Genomic DNA, 20,801 nt, shown 5'->3' with positions numbered 1-20,801 from the left:
TTTTTGATGGCAGAGGCACCGCAGGCCAGTCCTTCACTATTTCCAGGGCAGCCCAGCCAGCCTGATTTAAGCACCCCATGGGCCAGCCCCAGGCCTTGAATTTGATACCCCTGGTCCATTTTTTCTGGCAAAGGATTGCAGGAAGCCATTGCAGCCGAAAACGGAGCTCAGGAGCCCATTTTTGCTGGCAGAGCACAGGCGCCCCTACATGACTGGTCGAGCTGGCCACAGCCCCCTGGTCATGTCTCCCCCAGATCAAACACAACCCTGATATGGCCTTCAATGAAATCGAGTTTGACACCTTTAGTTTACACCATCTTGCTGGGATTAAATTTAAGTTTTCTGGATCCATCCAGATGATTTCACACCATCTCAAGCCTGGTCTGGCAATGCATAATTGAACTTAATAAGAATATTGGTGATTCCAGGATTTTCATATAGAATAGATGCTAAGTATTATGGGGGGGGGGGGAGATGCAAACCTGAAGGGAGGGGTGTGTGCAGCTGTCACAGACTTCATTGTTTCTCCCCTATGAGCAGTGACTCCTAATCTTTGCAGGTTGTTCAGAAAGAGTGGCTGGTGGCAATGAGATTCTGGATTAAATGAAGTAAGGGTGGTTTTTGGATAATTTAATAAATTGAGCTAATTTGACATCACATTAAACCATTCCTTAGGAATCACAATTAACTAGATTCATAAATTATAATCCATGATAACTAGATTAATACAGCAATGCACTAGCAAAGTTGTAGGGATAGAGGAAAGGTTACGTAAAGACATGCGCAGCAAGCTGCCATGATCTCAGTAGCTGTTTACCTCTTAACCTATGAGCTCACCTAATTAACAGCACCAGGCAGTACCGGGAACCCTCTAGATATGTGAAGCCTCTCCCCTGGCTTGACAAGGAGAATATGCCAATTACAATGCTGTTGCTATATGCTCTTTGCTTTGCTTGTAAAAACTGTATAAAAAGAATAAACTCTGCAAAGGCAGACAGATATTTTGGATGAGACCTGCTCTGGCTGGTCTCTGAATCCATCACAATGTCTGCTTTAATTAGTAATTTAAACCTAGTCAATAGTTAGCTCAAGGTTACCCAATGATTGTTATGGGTAAAAATTTGAATGGCTATTTAAAGTCCAATGTCACTTCACCCTTTTGCTCTTTCATTCTTTTTTAATGGTTACGTAATTTTACCTTTGCCTTCCACTCCTCTCAGAAATAAAACAGGGCATTGCTTTTATTGGACATAATCAGTAGTAATCATAGAACTGAAGCTTGGCACCGAAATGGGTTGGGTTTTTTTCTGCTGGGACAGCCCCAAGCAGGCCAAAATTACTTTTTAACAGCTCTTGCTACCCAGAATGCAAACTTGTCGAGCCCAAACCTCCAGCACGGTTTCAGGTGAAGAAACTCCCATTGTCTCCAGAATCCTACAGAGGGGAAATGTATAAATTAGTCACAAAGTCCAATGTAATATACAACCCATAAGAATAATTACCGGTGTATCAGAATGAACTTGATTGGCATGGATGCCAGTCAATAGTTGATTAAACACTTGGGGAACATAGTTTGTCTATTTTTGGCTATCTATTCCCCAATAAGGAATTATTTTTTCCAGTACAGGTTATCTCAACAATTTTTTGACTAAAAAACAGAAAATTATAATGTCAGCGTAAAAAATCCCTTCTTTGGTCTTATCTAATCAGACTTTCTCCATTGAATTATTTGTCATCATATTGTACCTTTGTTCAGCATTCTGAATGAGAGCTTTGGCTGCCTCAGGCTGGGCTTTTAGGAAGCTGTGGTACATAGAAAAGGTCTGGAGATATCCCAGTAATTCAGTGACAGTTTTGGGAATTTTATCGACAATATCTGTGATTCTGTAAAAAAAAAAAAAAGCAAAATATCTTTTAGGGTGGAATCATAAACTTTATCCCCTGGGTTCTGCAGACTACATCAGGGGTCTCCAACCTTGGCAACTTTAAGACTTGTGGACTTCAACTCCCAGCAAAGCTGGCTGGGGAATTCTGGGAATTGAAATTCACAAGTCTTAAAGTTGCTAAGGTTGGAGACCCCTGGGGTAGATTAATGGAATGATCCTAGGTTTACTGAGGTTAGCAAAGGAATAGCAGCTGCAGTTAGTGCTTGGGGAAAAGAATGCAATTTGTCTATTTAGAATGATGTCCCATTGAATACAGTGACTCAGTGGCTAAGACACTGAGCTTGTCAGCAGTTCGCTGGTTCGAATCCCTAGCACCACGTAATGGAGTGAGCTCCCATTACTTGTCCCAGCTAATAACATGCTAGGTTGACATGCTAGGTTGGCATGCTAGGTTGGCATGATAAAATCTGCCAACCTAGCAGTTTGAAAGCATGTAAAAATGCAAGTAGAAAAATAGGGAGCACTTTGGTGGGGAGGTAAGTGTTCTATGCACCTTCGGCGTTTAGTCATGCCGGCCACATGACCACAGAGATGTCTTTGGACAGCACTGGCTCTTCAGCTTAGAAATGGAGATGAGCACTGCCCCCTAGAGTTGGGAACCTATGTGCGAGGGGAACCTTTACCTTTACCCATTTAATAAAAGTGGCTTCCCTTTTCATCAGAAGCGTTGTCAGTTGTAACAGCATTGATAAAATCGCTACCAATTTCATAAGGCAGTTTTACTTAGAACAGCTTACATCCTGTGCTGATACTTTTAATATTATCAAGCAACAAAATCTTCTTAGCCCAGGTCATTGAGAAGGAATCGACAGGTAGATTAAAAAATACCGAATCCAGTCTAAACATCTGTCTGATTGTGCAATGAAGAATAATTTATGAAATCTTTATGCTGCCTAATATCCAGTGACTCCAGGTGTCGCTGTAATTAAGAAAATAAATTAAAACATTTTAAAATGCACGGTCTGTTCCAGCACTATTTCTTCTGGATCCATCATCAGATTCTAATATCCCTGCAGCCACCAGGTGCATGGATATGGGATTACAACTTGGCCATGCATGGTTCGTGCTTGTAATTTTGTACATGGGCTGAATCCCACAATCTGCTAGCTTCACAGTCATAGAAACTCAGACGTCTACCACTCACCTTTCCTTATCCTGGAAGGGCACAGCATCAAATATTGCTTTGTAGTCATCTGCAACGAACTTGACCCTTTCATGTGTATAAGGAAGAAGCTGGGCTTGAATCTGCATAAAATGAAAGACTTAGATGTGATTTCATAGTAGATACTGCAGAGCTTTGCTCATTCCCTTTATCTTATGTCACTTTATTATCCTATAAAGTCCCTTTATCCTATAAGTCAGAGCTATAACATCAAGGTCTTTTTCTCCATGAATTTCCCCTATGTGCACTTTCTCTCCTCAATTACAAAATTCAGTATTGCCTGATGAAACTGGCGGATGTCGAACAGATGAGAAAGAGTGCATGCAATGGATTTCATTCTCAAATGACACAGATGCCTTGCCGGATACTGAAGGCAAGACCACTATATTTGGATTGCAAAATCTAGACCACCATTAGGTGGCAGCAAAGACTTTGGTGTTACCTCTTTGTTGCCATCTAAGATTCCTGTAGGCTTTGCAGACTTAGAATAATAGAGTTGGAAGGGACCTTGTAGGTCATCTGGTCCAACCCTTTGCTCAAGCAGGAAACCATATTCCATTTCTGACAGATGTCAGTCCAATCTCTTCTTGAAAGCCTCCAGTGATGAAGCACCCACAACTTCTGGAGGCAATTTCTGTCCATTGGTTGATTGTTGTCTCCACTGTGCAATTGAGCCATAGATAAGGAAGAATTGCAAACTTCTGCTTTGGCAATTCCATAGTTAGGTGATGGGTTGGGTTGGGCTGAGATCTGTCCATTAGAAAGAACACCGAATCTGATCTTGTTTTGTGGTTCCTTGGCTGTCTCTGTGGCTACCATGCCATTCCATGGTTCCATACAGGTAGTCCTTGAACTACAATCATTTGTTTAGTGACTGTTAGAAGTTCCAACAGCACCGAAAAAAGTGACTGATGACTATTTTTCTCACTTACGACTGTTGTGGCATGTCCATGATTACGTGATCAAAATTCAGATCCTTGACAACTGATTCATATATATAATGGTTGCAGTCCCTGTCCTGGGGTCAGGGATGTTATTCAGCTGGTTTGGACTGGTTCAGGTAAACAGGTAGCCGAGATCCCGGGAGCACCACCACCTCCATCCGCCCTGGCGCGGCGCTATGCCATCTTATTTAGCCACATTTTTGAGGCCAGGAATAATTGAAGAGTTCCTGACATACTGTACAGATAGTCCTTGACATATGATCGCAACAGAGTGCAAATTTTCTGTTGTTAAACAAGGCAATTGTTAAGAGAGTTTTTCCCCATTTTGCTATCTTTCTTGCTACAGTTGTCAGGTGAATCACTGCAGTTAAATTAATAACATGGTTAAGTGAATCTTGTTTCCCTACCGACTTTGTTTGTTAGAAGTTGGCTGGGAAGGTTGCAAATGGCGATCACAATACCCTGGTATTCTGCAACTGTTGTGGATGCATGCTGGTTGCTAAGCAACCAAATTTTGATCACTTGACGTTGGGTAGGCTGCAAGCATTGTAAGTGCAAGGATAGGTTTTAAGTCACTTTCTTCATTAAAGGTGTAATTTCAAATGATTGCAAAATGCCTTGATTGTAAGTTAAGGACCACCTGTATGCATGTGGCAATAGGTGCTATCACTCACCTGGGTGCCTGCAGGGTGCTTACCTCCTTGAAGATCTCCGTCAGCTTCTCTGACTTATCTCCATAATGCCACTGCATATCAAGGGTGTTGGAACACAAGATAAAACAGCCAGATGGTTTCAGAATCCGGTCCATTTCCTTCATGAAGTTGGGGATATCAAACCAGTGCACAGCGCTAAAGGCTGTGATGAGATCCACAGAGTTATCCTCAAACGGGAGCGTCTCTGCAGGACTTGCACTGTGAGAGAGAACAGCAAAGCAGTGACTCTACTTAGTGCTCCTTTGCTGCCAACTAACAATTGCATTTGCCTTCTATACCATCTGCCACAGAAACTGTGGCTGCATTCCCCCCCACCCAAAAAAAAGCTTTTGCTCTCTATTACAACTTGTTTACCAAAGGTTGGTTCCTTACACGTCTGAGTATCTGCCACAAAAGCAATTAGGAATATAATTCTAATGGTTGGGTTGGCAATATATAAATCATGTAACACTGTTGTACCTGTTGCTTTAAACATACTGTAAAATGTGATTGGGTGCTGTTTTCCTCAATCAGCCATAAGAGGGAGCCAGAATGACTGTTAGCTCTCTGTTCGTTAGATGCTGGGCTGATCTGATTTGAGTGCCGTGAGCTATTGTGAGTTTTGCAACTGTTAGCAAATTTTGTGTACCAGACTGATTACATGATACTGGACTATGTTATTTGGATTATCCCTTAACTGAAAGACATTGATGACTGATTGTCTTATCTGTGTAAGACTTGGATGGTTTGATGGACTCTGGTACCTCTATTTCCACGAAAGTAAAAGCCTAGTTAATATTGGCTATGTAGTAACCTTTAGGGGAGATAACTATATAATTGAAAAAGAAGGTAATAGAGTTACTGCCAAATTAACAAATGGTTTATATGTTATACCGGATGGCCAAATGGCTAACACAGCTTATGATAATGTGAAACCACATGACGAATGTATACACTTACTACATAGACATATGGGGCACATTAATTTCAAGATGCTGCAACAAACTGTTAAGTTGGTTGTTCTCTTACCTCTCGGACAGGTCGCAGTCGGTGTTGGTCGGAGGGCAGATATCGACCCTAGGCCCCCTGAATTATGGGGTGCCGCAGGGTTCGGTCCTGTCCCCCCTCCTGTTTAATATCTACATGAAGCCGCTGGGTGAGATCATTTGACGGCACAGGATAAAATACCACCAGTATGCGGACGATACACAGTTGTATCTGTCCGCCCCGTGCCAACTCAGTGAAATGGTTGACGTGATGTGCCAGTGCCTCGAGGCTGTTAGGGCCTGGATGGGGGTTAACAAGCTTGTACTCAATCCGGATAAGACTGAGTGGCTGGTGTGTTTCCCTCCTACTAATTGGCCAAGTTTTCCATCTGTCAGGCTGGGGGGTCAAACAGTACGCCCCTCAGACAGGGTTCACAATTTGGGAGTCCTCCTGGACCCACAGCTGACTTTCGAACACCACTTGTTGGCTGTGACCAGGGGGGCATTTGCCCAGGTTCGCCTGGTGCACCAGTTGCGTCCCTACCTGAACCGGGAGGCCCTCACAACAGTCACTCGCGCCCTTGTGACCTCTAGACTGGACTACTGCTACGTGCTCTACATGGGGCAGCCCTTGAAGAGCATTCGGAGACTTCAGCTTGTCCAGAATGCAGCCGCGCGAGCTGCTCGGTTCACCCACGTAACACCTATCCTCCGCGAGCTGCACTGGCTGCCTATTGGTCTTCGGATACGCTTCAAGGCGCTAGTCGTCACTTATAAAGCCCTTCATTGTATTGGACCTGGGTACTTGAGAGACCACCTGCTGTCGATTACCTCCAATAGACTGATCAGATCCCACAGATTAGGCCTCCTCCGAATTCCATTCGCCGGCCAGTGTCGACTGGCGACTACCCAGAGGAGAGCCTTCTCTGTGGCTGCTCCGACCCTCTGGAACAAGCTCCCCGTGGAGATTCGAACCCTCACCACCCTCCAGGCCTTCCGCAAAGCCCTTAAAACCTGGCTGTTCCGACAGGCCTGGGGCTAAAGAGCTTTGCCCCCCTCCTCGAATGGTATGGTTGTTGTGTGCTTTTAAATTGTGTATTGTTATGTTCGTCTTTTTTATCCCCTGTCTGTACCCCCTTCCCTGATTTGAATTGTGAGCCGCCCTGAGTCCCCTTCGGGGGAAAGGGCGGAATATAAATGCAATAAATCCAATCCAATCCAAGTTGGCAGAGGGAGTAAAATTAAAACTATGCAGTAAATATTTAAACTGCAATGTTTGCAATCTGGAGAAGAGCAACGTTACTCCTGCAAACAGACTGAATGATTTTAAAACAAAGGAACCTCTGGAGGTTGTTTCTGCTGAAATAATAGGACCTAAGAAACCCAGTTTGGGGGATGCCTGTTATGTTTTGAGTATCATGGATCATTATTCCCGATACGGTTTCTGTTATTTAATGAAAAACAAAACAGAAACATTCCAGCATTTCTTTAATTGGCTGAGGTTTGCAGAGAGAAAGATGAAAGCCAAGGTCATTACTGTAGTTACTGATAATGGGACGGAGTTTACCAACTATAAATTCCAAACTATGTTAAGATCAGCTGGAATCGAGCACAAACGTTCTGCTCCTTATAGGCCACAACATAACTCGTTTGTAGAACGAAGGGGGCAAACATTACAAGCCATGACTGACTGTCTTAACTCTGTATGACTTGGACTGTTTGATGGACTCTGATATCTCTATTTCCACGAAAGTAAAAGCCTATTTAGACTGCAGAGTCTCTTTATGCTGGTTTGTGTGTTCTCCAACACAATTCTCACAACGCTTCGCTGAACGTACTCGCTCTCCCAACGGGGAATTTACCTAACAAGCAGGTTCTGACAGGTCCTGGAGAACCAGTAGCAGAAATTTTGAGTAATTCGGAGAACCAGAAAATATCACCTGACTGGCCCCAGAGTGGGGAGGGAATGTCGATTTTGCAGTGTCCTTCCCCTGGAGTGGGGATTTTGCAGTATCCTCCCCCTGCCACGCCCACCAAGTCACGCCCACAGAACCGTTAGTTTAAAAAAAATGAATTTCACCATTGCACCATTGCTAATCAATAGTGAGCTTATTTCAAGCAAGATGAGCAAAGATTTTTGTGGCAAATAATCAGACATATACAAGCTGAAATTATCCAAATATCCTGAACGTTTACTTACAGATATGAGACATTGAGAGGATGTTCTGCTCGTTTAGCTTCCTCAATCTGAGCTTCACTGACATCTGTTCCAACCACTTTTTCAAAATAATTGGCCAGCAGGATAGTATTTTGACCTGAGCCACATCCCACATCCACTCCCAGCTGGAAGCATTTCACCTTTGGAGGGAAAATTAGCAATAAACCTCAAAGTCACCGAATGATTTTTTTAGCACCGTCTTCTTCGATATTTTACAAGAGAAGAGTTTCTTAGCTTTCAACAACAGGCCTTAAACCAATTGTTACCACCTAATTTATATACCTCTTCTTCTTGCCATTGGGGAAACTACCTTGATGTCATGGACAGCTTGCCTGAGTTCCCTGCCTGAAAGATAAAATAACTGACCTCTGGTGCCTTTTTCTTTCTAAAGATGCTTGAGGTATTATAGGATCTCTGCGGTATTTTCAAAAAATAAAAATGTTAGGCAGCCACTCGTCTGCGCATGTGGAACTGACTAAAAAGCAGAAATTTGTGCACGGCTGAGAGATACAAATGGGAGGTTATCAAGAAATTATGATCATGAGCAGGAGTGTCAAACTCAATTTCATTGAGGGCTGCATCAGGATTTTGTTTGACCTGGGGGGGGGGGCAAGGGGGCATAGCCAGGGTGTGTATGGCCTGCTTGACGTCACTGTGTTGGGGGCACCTGTGGTGACCCGAGCGCTCTGCCAGCAAAAACGGGGTCCCTGCAATATACATATGTTTAATCTTACATGCTTGTTTTTATTGTTTGGGGGCACAGAAAGCTGCCAAATGAAAGCGTGTCCCACCTTTTCGAGCATAAAACAAAGGATGCAGACTGTATAAATCAGGGGTGTCCAACTTGGGAACTTTAAGACTTGTGGACTTCAACTCCCAGAATTCCCCAGCCAGAATTCTGGGAGTTGAAGTCCACAAGTCTTAAAGTTCCCAAGTTTGGACACCCCTGGTATAAATGCAATATAAACAAGCAATTATTCTGCCTCAGGCTTTCACTAGCAAAAACTGCTTTATTCCAAATCAAACATTGATCTGATTATCACTTTCTCATCACTTCGGAAAGTCAACTCTGAGTGATGTTACTTGGTATGCAAAGAACAATTTAAATATATCCCTTCTCTGAAACACAAAGATTCTAGTCCTCATGTTTCTAAGTGCTGAATGTTTGTTGTTTTTTAAATTGGGGGCTCTCCACCCCGACAAACAGGAGCTATTCACACTGGAGAAGGCATTTTCCCTGCTGTTTCAGTAGGACCGTTTTCAACCCGCGACTGCATCTCTGGAAGTCCCGACGCCCTCCGCAATCCGCTCTCCCATCTTTACCTTTTTCTTTAGGAATGCGAGGACGACCGCTTGCAAATTCTCCTGAAGCGAGAACCTGTATTTCTTATAGAAAGCAGCGTGATCTTCGTCCTCAAACAGGCGAGAGGCCATTTCTTAGCGATGGAAGAACTTGGAAACTTTGACAGAGAAAGACTCGGGAGTGGCTGACGTCGCCTCTGACCACCTCCGCCATTCAATAGACACACACGGGAAAGCGGGAAAACCCGGGACGGAGTTCGCGGAACGGCTCCCTTGTGCCTAAACCGGTGGGCCGCTTTAGGGCTATTTTAGCGTCGTATTATCAAATAGGATTGGTTCTCCCGAGGGGAGACAAGAACCAATGGGTGGAAGCTTTACAGAAAGAGATCCAAGTTTGAAAAAAAATAATTCTTATAATCAGGAAATTATTCCATAAAACAGGGCAATTTTAAGTTGTGTGAATTATACCTCCCAGAATTCCCCAGCTTCTGGGGTTATGACTACTCTGTCATGGGAGGTTAATTCTAATTCTGATTAATTCTTATGTGTTAATACATACATGTGAAAGCCCTAAAATAGCAGTCTCCAACCTTGGCCACTTGAAGACTTGTGGACTTCAACTCCCAGAATTCCTCAGCCAGCAAAGCTGCTTTTGTCCAACCTAGCACAATCTAATTTCTGGGAGATCTTTGTTTAAAATCCTGCTTCAGGTTAATATAAATAAAGGTTGGCTAGCCCTTTGCTTGAGATAATCTCAGGATTCCTGCCCTCAGCAGGGATTGGACTAGTTGGACTCTCAAGAAAAAACTGGACAGCCATTTGTCCAGAATGGTGTCGGATCTCCTGTCATTGGCACGGGGTTGGACTAGAAGACCTCAGAGGTTCCTTCAGCCCTTTTACTTACGTTCTAGAGGTGGGAACCTATAGTCCTTTTATGACTTGTGGACTTCAACTCCCAGAATTTCTGAGCCAGCTGGCTCAAGAATTCTGGGAGTTGAAGTCCACAAGTCATAAAAGGTCATAATCCCCCATCCCTGTTCTAGATGATCTCCGTTCTCTTCCCACCTGTGTTTCTATAATAAGGGCAAAGATGACAAAAACAAAACAAACTCTATAGCACATTCCTTTGTGGTCCTGGATGTAGTCCCCTTTGACAAAGAAAATCACACACTCTCCTTTGAGAGAAAAATCACTTTCGCTAGATGGAAAGGTTTGTTTAAAAAGGGGAGAACAAAAGATAACTTTTAATACAATAGGTAAAGGTAAAGGTTCCCCTCGCACATATGTGCTAGTTGTTCCCGACTCTAGGGGGCACTGCTCATCTCCATTTCAAAGCCAAAGAGCCAGCATTGTCTGAAGACATCTCCGTGGCCATGTGGCTGACATGACTAAATGCCAAAAGCACACGGAGTCTTCCCACCAAAGTGGTCCTTATTTTTCTACTTGCATTCTTTTACGTGCTTTCAAACTGCTAGGTTGGCAGAAGCTGGGACAAGTAACAGGAGCTCACGCCATTATGTGGTGCTAGCGATTCGAACCGCCATACTGCCGACCTTTCGGATCAAGTTAAGCCTCTTAACCACTGAGCCACCGCGTCCCTAATACAATAGGCCCACGCAATAGACACATGCAAATTAGCGACAATTAAGTTAAAATATAGAAGTGTTCAATCATTCTAAGCTACATTAAGGGGTTATAAAATGGAATTTTATTAATAAATTGTGGCTTATTCTCCAGTATGGTAATACTGGTTTATATTTTTTTCTATGCATTGAACATGTTTTAGTCTTGATTGTTGTTGTTTTGCATGCATTGACAATTGTTTGACAGTCTGGTTGATTCTTAGAAGTTAATACATACACTGCGGAAGCCCTAAAAGATTGCTTTTATCTTAGCACAATCTAGTTCTGGAAGATCTTTGTTAAACACCCTGCTTCAGGTTAATACAGTCCTTGTTTTAGAAACTCCTAGTGCTCAATATGTGAAACAGCTATCAAATGTGTTGTTATCTTGAGCAAATAGAAACTTGATTTCAAACGCTGAATTGCTGTGCCATGTCAATTTTGCATCTGATGAACTGTAGCCAAAGTTTATGGGGAGAGAAAGGCTGTTTCTGTCCTTACTAACAAATGTGTTAGGACCCACTGAACTCAGCGGGGCCCTCATTTTAAAAGACAAATCTGCAAGATTGCACTCCAGCCTTTTTAAAAATGGTTTTTGCTTCTTGTTTTCTTGCTTTCATCCTCTCCCCTTTTTAGACTGAATAGGTTGCACTGTAATTATTCCTGCTTTCCATGGAAACCAGCTTTTCTAAGTACTGATTACATAACCTAATTATCATTATAGTACTCAATACTCAGTGCAGGCTGTGATTGCCTGCGGCTGGTTACTGTATAGCCCAGCCTCTACCTTGGTTACAGAAAAGCCGCTCAATCCTTGATCAGGGAGGGGGCAAAAATTATAACTCTAGAGATAGCAAAAGGTGAGAGTCACAACACCACTGCGCAAAGAAATAACTTCTTGGTTCCTTTTGCTGTTATGTTTGGAGAAAGTGAAATACTGTAAACCTATTTAAAAAATAGGATTCATGCAGCTGTTTGTGGTCAACAAGTGTGGCTACCAATTGGTTTTTCTAATTCAGATGATATTGCCTGTGAAGATGTAAAATTTTCACATGAAAATTATACTTTTAAAATGGACAAACAGACAAACTTATAGCTATTGTAGAATTCACTGTGTATTTTGATGTCGGAAAATGTGTGTGGAGAGCTGACCCATTCCCACAGGGATTATGGGAATATTATATCTTGCATATTTATGTTTCTTTTTCTTCCTGAGAACAGCTGTTATGCAGACACCCAACAAGTTGTCCCGGCAAGCATGCAGGCTTGATGAACCACGGCAGATGGGTAGTAAGGAGCAATACTTTTATTTTCAAATAAAAGGTTGCCGAGGAGCAAGTTCCAAAATGGACACACCTCTGCTCAGAATGGATCTCTTTTTATAGTTTTCAAAAATATACATTGCTACGATATGAATCAATTATGGGAGCATGCACTCCTGTAAACCAATAATAAAAAGCCACAACATCAGGGATGGGATTCAGCTGGTTCCGGCCAGTTTGCACGAACTGGGTGTTAATTTCTATATTTTTAATTTTAAAAACTATGAGAAAAGTCACATTGTATAAATAATACATGGGGATGGCCTTGACAAACTGAGACCTGTGCTGTCCCAGCAGTATATAGCTAGTGTAGGAATTAAGAACTGCTTCCTTTAAGAAACTACTTCATGGGAAATGTAGGCAGAGACTGCCCTATGGGAAATGTAGTTCCATATCATGTGATCACAACTGTGTTTCTGATTGGCCACTGGAACACTTTGCCCGCGTGCAGTTTATAGCTGGTCAGTTAAAATGCCTTTGTGAACCAGAATGGTAGCGTTTGTATCTCCGCTCAGCATGGGAGTGAAATCATCATCTTTTTACACCATGTGATGGGACAGATTATGGAAAGTCAGAAGTATTTTAACAATGAACTGTAAGTTTTGCTATTAAGAATGCCTGATAATAAACTTGATCTGAAAAAGATTCCTAAGCATGGAGTTAACTGCATGCCCCAAGCAAGCTTACAACGCTTGAGGCAGAACAGAACCAATCAGAAAACTACCAGTTTGCCCGAACTCGCCTGGCACAACGTATTCACCCCCTCACTGTTCTACTTACCTTTCAGGTATGCTCAGTATGATGCTCTGCACATGTGCAGAAGTTCCTCCGCATGCGCAGAGGTGGCGCGTAAGGAACGGAGCATGCATGTGCACTCAGATTTGTGAACCAGTAGTGAAGGTACTGGTACTGCTTCAATATCTTGCAAAAGATTTCAATTTCAGGCATCTTTGGACCACACTTGCAAAACATTAATATAAGCTATTTTATACATTAACCCTTGAATAGCATGATAGTTACAATTATACCACTTTTGGAACGGTGCAGAAAAAAATTGTTAAAACATTATTGCATCTCTATTTAGTCTTCTCTTTTGCAAACCCAATATCAGTTGTTTCTTTAACGGTTCCCCACAGGCTTGGTGTTTAAATGCCTTATTATTGTGGTTGCTGTCCTATGGTTGTGTTCCAATTTCTCCACGTTCTTTTGAAATTGCATTACCCAGACTGGACCCCATATTCCCAAGTGCAACCTAGCCAGGAAAAAATACAGTGGAACTATTAGCGTAAATCTGTGGAAAGCATTTTTAATATCATCCAGGACTGCATGCATCTTTTTTCCCGCTACATCAAGGGTCTGGATCATGTTCATCTGATGCTCCATTACTAGTTTTGTTTCACAATGTAGGTCATAAAATTGGGTGCAACTCACTTAACAACTGCCTTGTGTAGCAACAAAAATTCTGGTCCCAATTGTAGCAGTAAGTTGACAACTGCCTGTACTATACAATACAAGTGCTCCACTTTTAGAACTCATAACTCAGACCACCACAGGAAAACCAAAAAAAGCCAATTATACACCAAGATGAACGTATTGTAGATTTTTAAAAACTCCTTCCAAACTGCAGAGCAGAATGTCTCAATGTTTATTATAGCTATTTTTCCTGTCAGTTCTTGAATGATTCTTTTCAGGGTTTGACATCTTGGCTGTAGTAAAGATATGGTTCCTAAAAGGAGGATGAAAGAAACCTCCATCTGTATTCTCTGCTTCTTGTGCTTGCTGGGAATTTCGGCTCCTTGTCTTGTTGCCCGGGTACGTAAGAGTAAAAAAGAAACACGAGCTACTTAAGGATCAGGGGGATAGTTGGAAACAGGGTGACTCATGATTGGTGCAATGGAGGGGGGATCTTTCCTCTGAAGTTAGAAACAAGCAGAGATATTATGTATGCCCAATATTTAAAGTCCATTACTGGCTCAAAACAGGATAGAATTTCTAAAAGTGTTTTTTCAATTGGATTTTCTTTGTTTTTCCTTGAAGGCGTTTTGCTTCTCATCCAAGAAACTTCTTCAGCTCTGTTAGAATGGAATGGAATGGAGTAGAATAGAATAGAGAATGGAATGGAATGGAATAGAATAGAATAGTTGGAGGGGACCTTGGAGATTTTCTAGTCCAACCCTCTGCATGGCAGGAAACCCTACACCACTTCAGACAAATGGTTATCCAACATCTTCTGAAAAACTTCCAGTGTTGGAGCATTCACAACTTCTGGAGGCAAGCTGTTCCACTGATTAATTGTTCTAACTCTCAGGAAATTTCTCCTTAATTCTAAGTTGTTTCTCTCTTTGATTAGTTTCCACCCATTGCTTCTTGTTCTACCCTCAGGTGCTTTGGAGAAGAGCTTGACTCCCTCTTCTTTGTGGCAGCCCCTGAGATATTGGAACACTGCTATCATGTCTCCAATAGTCCTTTTTTTTCCATTAAACTAGACATACCCAGTTCCTGCAGTTGTTCTTCATATGTTTTAGCCTCCAGTCCCCTAACCATCTTTGTTGCTCTTCTCTGCTCTCTTTCTAGAGTCTCCATATCTTTTTTTTTACATTACGGCAACCAAAACTGGATGTAATATTCCAAGTGTGGCCTTACCAAGGCATTACTTTACTTTATTGTCATTGTATGTATGTACAAGTATATACATACAATGAAATTCACATAACCCTCAGAGACCAGGCCCAACACACATAACAATCCCCTAACACACCCCACCCACCAAAAAATTTCCCACCCCTACACCACCCAAGCATCCTGTTCTGCCTCAAGTGTTGTAAGCTTGCTCAAGGCATGCAGTTAACTCCACGCTTAGGAATCTCTTTCAGATCAAGTTTATTATCAGGCATTCTTAATAGCAAAACTTACAGTTCAGTGTTAAGATACTTCTGACTTTCCATGATCTGTCCCATCACGTAGTGTAAAAGGATGATGATTTTATCCCCATGCTGAGCGGAGATGTAGAACGCTACTATTCCGGTTCACAAAAGTTCATTGTTGAGTGCAATTATAGCTCTGGATAAAAGTTATTCAGAAGGCGTGTGGTCCTAGTTTGAATCGTTCTGTATCTTCTGCCAGAAGGCAACAGTCTGAAAAGATTGTAAGCAGAATGGGAAGAGTCTTGTTATGTTATGCAACTTCCTCAAACAGCGAGATGCGAAGATGTCATCCAGAGCTAGTAGCTGGAGCCTGGTGATATTCTGGGCAGTTTTAATGATTCCCTGTAGAGCTTTTTTGTCCGCTGCAGAGCTGCTCCCATACCATGCAAGAATGCCATATGTCAGGACACTCTCAATAGTGCTGTGATAGTAGAACCCTTCACGTGATCTTGATTATATCCCTCTGTTTATGCAGCCTACAACAAGAACTAGGTTCTTGAATGAGGAGCTAAATGTCTTCAAAGAACAGAAAGTCCAGCTGCCTCTTGAAAAAGCACCTTTGGGACAACCATGACCTGGATTCGCTTGTTAAGTGAATAACTGCAGTTATAGAATACAATAGCAGAGTTGGAAGGGACCTTGGAGAACTTCTAGTCCAACCCCCTGCCTAGGCAGGAAACCTTATACCGTTCCAGACAAATGGCTATTCAACATCTTCTTAAAGACTTCCAGTGTTGGGGCATTCACAACTTCTGGAGGCAAGCTGTTCCACTGATTAATTGTTCTAACTGTCAGGAAATTTTTCCTCAGTTCTAAATTGCTTCTCTCCTTGATTAATTTCCACCCATTGCTTCTTGTTCTACACTCAGGTGCCTTGGAGAATAGTTTGACTCCCTCTTCTTTGTGGCAACCCCTGAGATATTGGAAGACTGCTATCATGTCCCCCCTAGTCCTTCTTTTCATTAAACTAGACATTCCCAGTTCTTGCAACCGTTCTTCATATGTTTTAGTCTCCAGTTCCCTAATCATCTTTGTTGCTCTTCTCTACACTCTTTCTAGAGTCTCCACATCTTTTTTACATCTTGGCGACCAAAACTGAATGCAGTATTCCAAGTGTGGCCTTACCAAGGCATTATAAAGTGGTATTAACACTTCACGCGATCTTGATTCTATCCCTCTGTTTATGCAGCCTAGAACTGTGTTGGCTTTTTTGGCAGCTGCTGCACACGGCTGGCTCATATTTAAATGGTTGTCCACTAGGACTCCAAGATCCCTCTCACAGTTACTACTGTTGAGCAAGGTACCACTTATACTGTACCTGTGCATTTCGTTTTTGTTGCCCAAATGTAGAACCTTACTCTTTTCACCATTGAATTTCATTTTGTTAGATAGTGCCCAATGTTCAAGTTTGTCAAGATCCTTCTGTATCTTGAGCCTATCTTCTGGAGTGTTGGCTATTCCTGCCAGCTTGGTGTCATCTGCAAATTTGATGAGTTTCCCATTTATCCCCTCATCCAAATCATTGATGAAGATGTTGAAGAGTACTGGGCCTAAAACAGAGCCTTGTACTCCACTGCATACTTCCCTCCATGTAGATGCAGTTCCATTGAGGACTACATGTTGAGTGTGGTTGGTCAGCCAGTTACAAATCCATCTGGTGGCGATGCTGTCCCACCCACATTCTTCTACTTTATCTAGTAGTAGGTTATGGTCTACCTTATCAAATGCCTTACTGAAGTCCAAGTAAACTATATCAAAGGCATTCCTCTGGTCCACTAATTTTGTCACTTTGTGTTTTTAAATTAGGCACACCACAATCGTCATGAGTGTGAGTCAGTTGTCAAGCATCTGCTTTTTGATTACAAGATCATCGGGGATGCTGCAACGGTCGTACGCGTGAAAAATGGTCATAAGTCACTTTTTAGTGCTGTCATAACTTTGAACAGTCACTAAATGAACTGTTCTAGCTGAAAGACCTACCTGTACAAAGTGATCCCCCATGTAAGCTCCATATTGCTTTAAATTCCAGCCCCAGAGGAGAATTTGGATCATTGTGAATCAAAGGCAGCTGTTCTTTAGTTTGGATTTTGTCATAACTTTTAGTTAGCTGGTTCTTTTTGAAAGCGTGGGGGAATGACTGATTAATCACATAGCCTCAAGGCTCTGTTACAAGACTCTATCCATCACTTTTGAGTCAGCAGAAAGCTTTACCAGCGTGCCATTTGCTGCATCGGTGGCTGCTCCTTGTCCTGCCATAGGAAACAAAGCCAGCAGATGGTGATTTAATTAGCAATGAAAATGCCTCGCAAAGAAATGCCATCATTCAAATTGCCAGCAGGAAGGAACCTCAACACTAGAAAGAAAAGAAATATCCAAGTTCATATTATTGCTATGTTCCTTTGTGAGAAAAATTCACTTAAGCTGAATGGGTGACAGATCACATTACTGCTTCTGCTCTGCCAAAAATGTGGTAGCGAAGTAATTTGCTTTTATTTGGGATGCAATGTCCCTGAGGGAGCAGGATCAAAAAAGATTTCTTAGTCCGAAGGGGGTGGGAGAAATGAGAAACACACTCAGAATGAGCTCTCCTTAAGGGGTGCGATGGCTCAGTGGTTAAAGACGCTGAGCTTGACACCCTGGGTTTGAGACAATGGGATGAGCTCCTGTTACTTGCTCCAACTCCTGTCCATCTGGCAGTTAGAAAGCTTGCAAATACGAGTAGATAAATAGGTGCCACTTTGGTGAGAAGGTAATGGCGTTCCATATAGTCACAGCAGGTGTGGGTTCCGGCAGGCACGACTGCTGGTTCGCTCGTGGACATGCTGCATGCATGCGCAGTACAATTAAAATTGTTCTGCACATGCGCAGAACTGAAAAGATGGTGACACTGATGGCAGCGCCTGGAGAACTGGTTTGAGGGTGTGGCAGGCCTGGGTCTCTGCTGGTTCCAACAAGCCAGGCTGCCAAATCACTACCGGTTTGGCCAAACCAGTCCGAACCGGTAGGAACCCACCACTGAGTCACAGCGTATATCCATGCTGGCCACATCATAGTAAAAACTAAAGACACAAGTGGACGGTCAAAGGCCCCACCCAGAGGGAATAAAGAGAAGCGAAACGGAAATGGAGTTTGCAGGAGACAATTAGTTTGCCTAATTAGTGTGAAATTTTGTTGTGACTCTCAGAGACTCCTTGTCAAGGATTTTCTTGTACAGCATTGCGTTTGGAAGATATCAGCCTGGCAGGTCTCCAAGCTTGATAAAGTCTGTGGTTGTAAATTGAAACACCCTTAAAGACTGTTTGCCGAGACTTTGCTGAATGTGAATGAGAGGAATTCACATCCAGCATAATTACTATTTTTTTTTAATTAGCGTAATAAAAAGGGGTTTAGTCGGGACAAGGAGTCTGCTTCATGATTTTGTGAATCCTAGGAACAAATCGGATACGACTGGACAAGGAAGGCTTTACCTTTTCATTTTGCTAGGTATAAGTTCTAATTTACATGAAAGCTGGAACATGACCACTGAAGTAAAGACAAGGATAGAGAAAGCTTGAACAGCATTCTTCAAACTGAAAAAGGTCTTCTGCAGTCACGACATAAGCTTGATTGAAAATCAGGCTTGTCAGATGCTACATCTTTTCTATCCTGTTCTACAGAGTGGAGAGTTGGTCTCTGACAGAAAGCCACTTGAAAAGACTAGAAGCATTTGAAATGTGGATTTACAGGCGGCTGTTACGTATGAGTTGGGTTGACAAAATCAGAAATGGGGAGGTGATAAGCTGTCTGGGAAAGCCAAGGGAAATCATCAAAACCATAAATTTAAATGAAAGTTAGAATATTTTGAACATGTGACGCGACCCCCAGAAAAATACGGCATCCTTCACATAATCCTGCAAGGAAACTTTGAAGGCAAACAAGGTCCAAGCAGAAGAACAACATCATGGCTTCAAAATCTAAGGGACTGGCTTGGACAAAACTCAACAGCACTTTTTCGTGTGGCTGTTGTTAAAAATAGGATCGCCAACATGATCGCCAACATCCAGTGACGGATATGGCACAAGAAGAAGAAAAGTTGGTCTGAAGAAATTCTTTGGCAGACTTTCAAGATTCTGTTGTGTTACCCTTGTATTATACTAATACAGTGCATTCAGAAATGTAGGTGGTTCTTATTTCCTGAATTGGCCAGCCTCAAAGATCTTGAGGTCACTATGTTTTTACTCCATGGCTCATTGATTGGGCAGCTTAGAATCTGAGGCAGTTACAAAAACTAAACATTTTTGGTTTATTTTATGTACATAGATATAAGAACAACAAAATGTTCCTGTAGTCACAGCTACATGTGCTTTGAGGGTAGACTTCTATGTATGGAAACACTAAATTTCTTGAATTTGCTAGATTAAGGTATAAAGATAGTCCTCGATTAATAACGATTGGCGCCACAATATTGGTCGCTAACTAATGAGGTCAACTAAAGGAGTCACATCTGATTTTATGACTATTTGCCATGAGCATTAAGCAAATCACAGCAGTTATTAAGTGAATCATGTTGTAGGAAGTTAGCACCCACCCTCTCCTAGAAAAATGAAATATTCTAGGAAATATTAAAAACGCAGAATGTTATGTTTCGCTGGATAAGAAAAGAAGACACATGTTTTAAAGACAAAGCAGCTTCCTGCAGCTTCCTGACCCCCCTTCAGCTCCAGGGTGATGGTATTAAGATATGGCCCTCTACCCATCTCACCACATGGTGCCTGGAAAGATTACATCACCCCGCAAGGCTCAACCAAGCCTGGGACTCAGGACAGACTAAAGAGTTGCCCCTCCATGGCCCCATGGGAGAATGACAACCAATCAGAATACAAGCTCAAATTCAAAAGCCCAGAGAGGGTATAAAGCTCTCAGCATCTCTGCCCTTTTTTTTTCTTCACCCAACATCTTCAAGCCATGTGGTCCTATTTACCATTAAAATCTTATTTCTAAGCAAATTCCATGAATCCAGTGTCTTTTTCCCCACTTGCAACTGAATCCAGATGGACATTTCTTCAACAATGTGGTTGTTAAAAAATCCAATTTCCCGCTTTGACTAAGGTGACCAGATTTTCAGATTGGTAAAGAGGGACACCTTTGACCACGTGGGGCGGGTGGGGGGTGAGGGTGATTAAAAATTTTATACGGAGCAACAAAAATTTTCATACAGCGCAAAAATAGTATTGTAATATTTTTTTATTTCAACATAACTACAATTTACAAATATAATACGTTTATTTACATTTATATTTATTAAATATATTGACAAAATTATGTACAGTACAAATATAATACGTTTATTTACATTTATATTTATTAAATATATTGACAAAATTATGTACAGTATAATTTTACTCTTTGGCATATTTCTCACTTGAGTGAATTTTTTTTTAGTAGATTGCTGTCATTGTTTAAAAGGTCATGAAATTTTTCACACAAATTTGTTAAATTATATTTCACATATAAAATGGCTTTCAAAGTCTCAACACTTAATTGTGATTTTTCTGATGTCCACACTTTATTTACCATAGAAAAAACATGTTCAGTCGCAGCATTAGTTCCTGGTAACAATCAGGTAACAATCAGGAAGATACATTGGCATTGAAAAAAGTGACTGATGACAATTTTCACACTTAGCGACCATTTTAACACTTAG

The 20,801-nt window shown here is 41.9% G+C and overlaps 1 protein-coding gene across 1 annotated transcript; it reads right to left on the bottom strand.

Moving 5' to 3' along the window:
- Positions 1-462: 462 nt before the first annotated feature.
- Positions 463-9,450, bottom strand: LOC116507942 (putative methyltransferase DDB_G0268948). Its single transcript, XM_032216365.1, has 6 exons — positions 9,272-9,450; positions 7,931-8,088; positions 4,750-4,963; positions 3,091-3,191; positions 1,747-1,884; positions 463-1,434 (listed from the first exon to the last, which is right to left on the bottom strand). Exons 1-6 carry the CDS (start codon positions 9,380-9,382, stop codon positions 1,344-1,346), a joined length of 813 nt encoding a protein of 270 aa, XP_032072256.1. The 5' UTR covers positions 9,383-9,450; the 3' UTR covers positions 463-1,343.
- Positions 9,451-20,801: the final 11,351 nt, after the last annotated feature.

This window comes from Thamnophis elegans, chromosome 4 (assembly GCF_009769535.1).
Source record: "Thamnophis elegans isolate rThaEle1 chromosome 4, rThaEle1.pri, whole genome shotgun sequence".
Lineage (NCBI taxonomy): Eukaryota > Metazoa > Chordata > Lepidosauria > Squamata > Colubridae > Thamnophis > Thamnophis elegans.
Note: the sequence above shows the minus strand (reverse complement) of the source record. Positions and strands in the feature narration are given on the sequence as shown.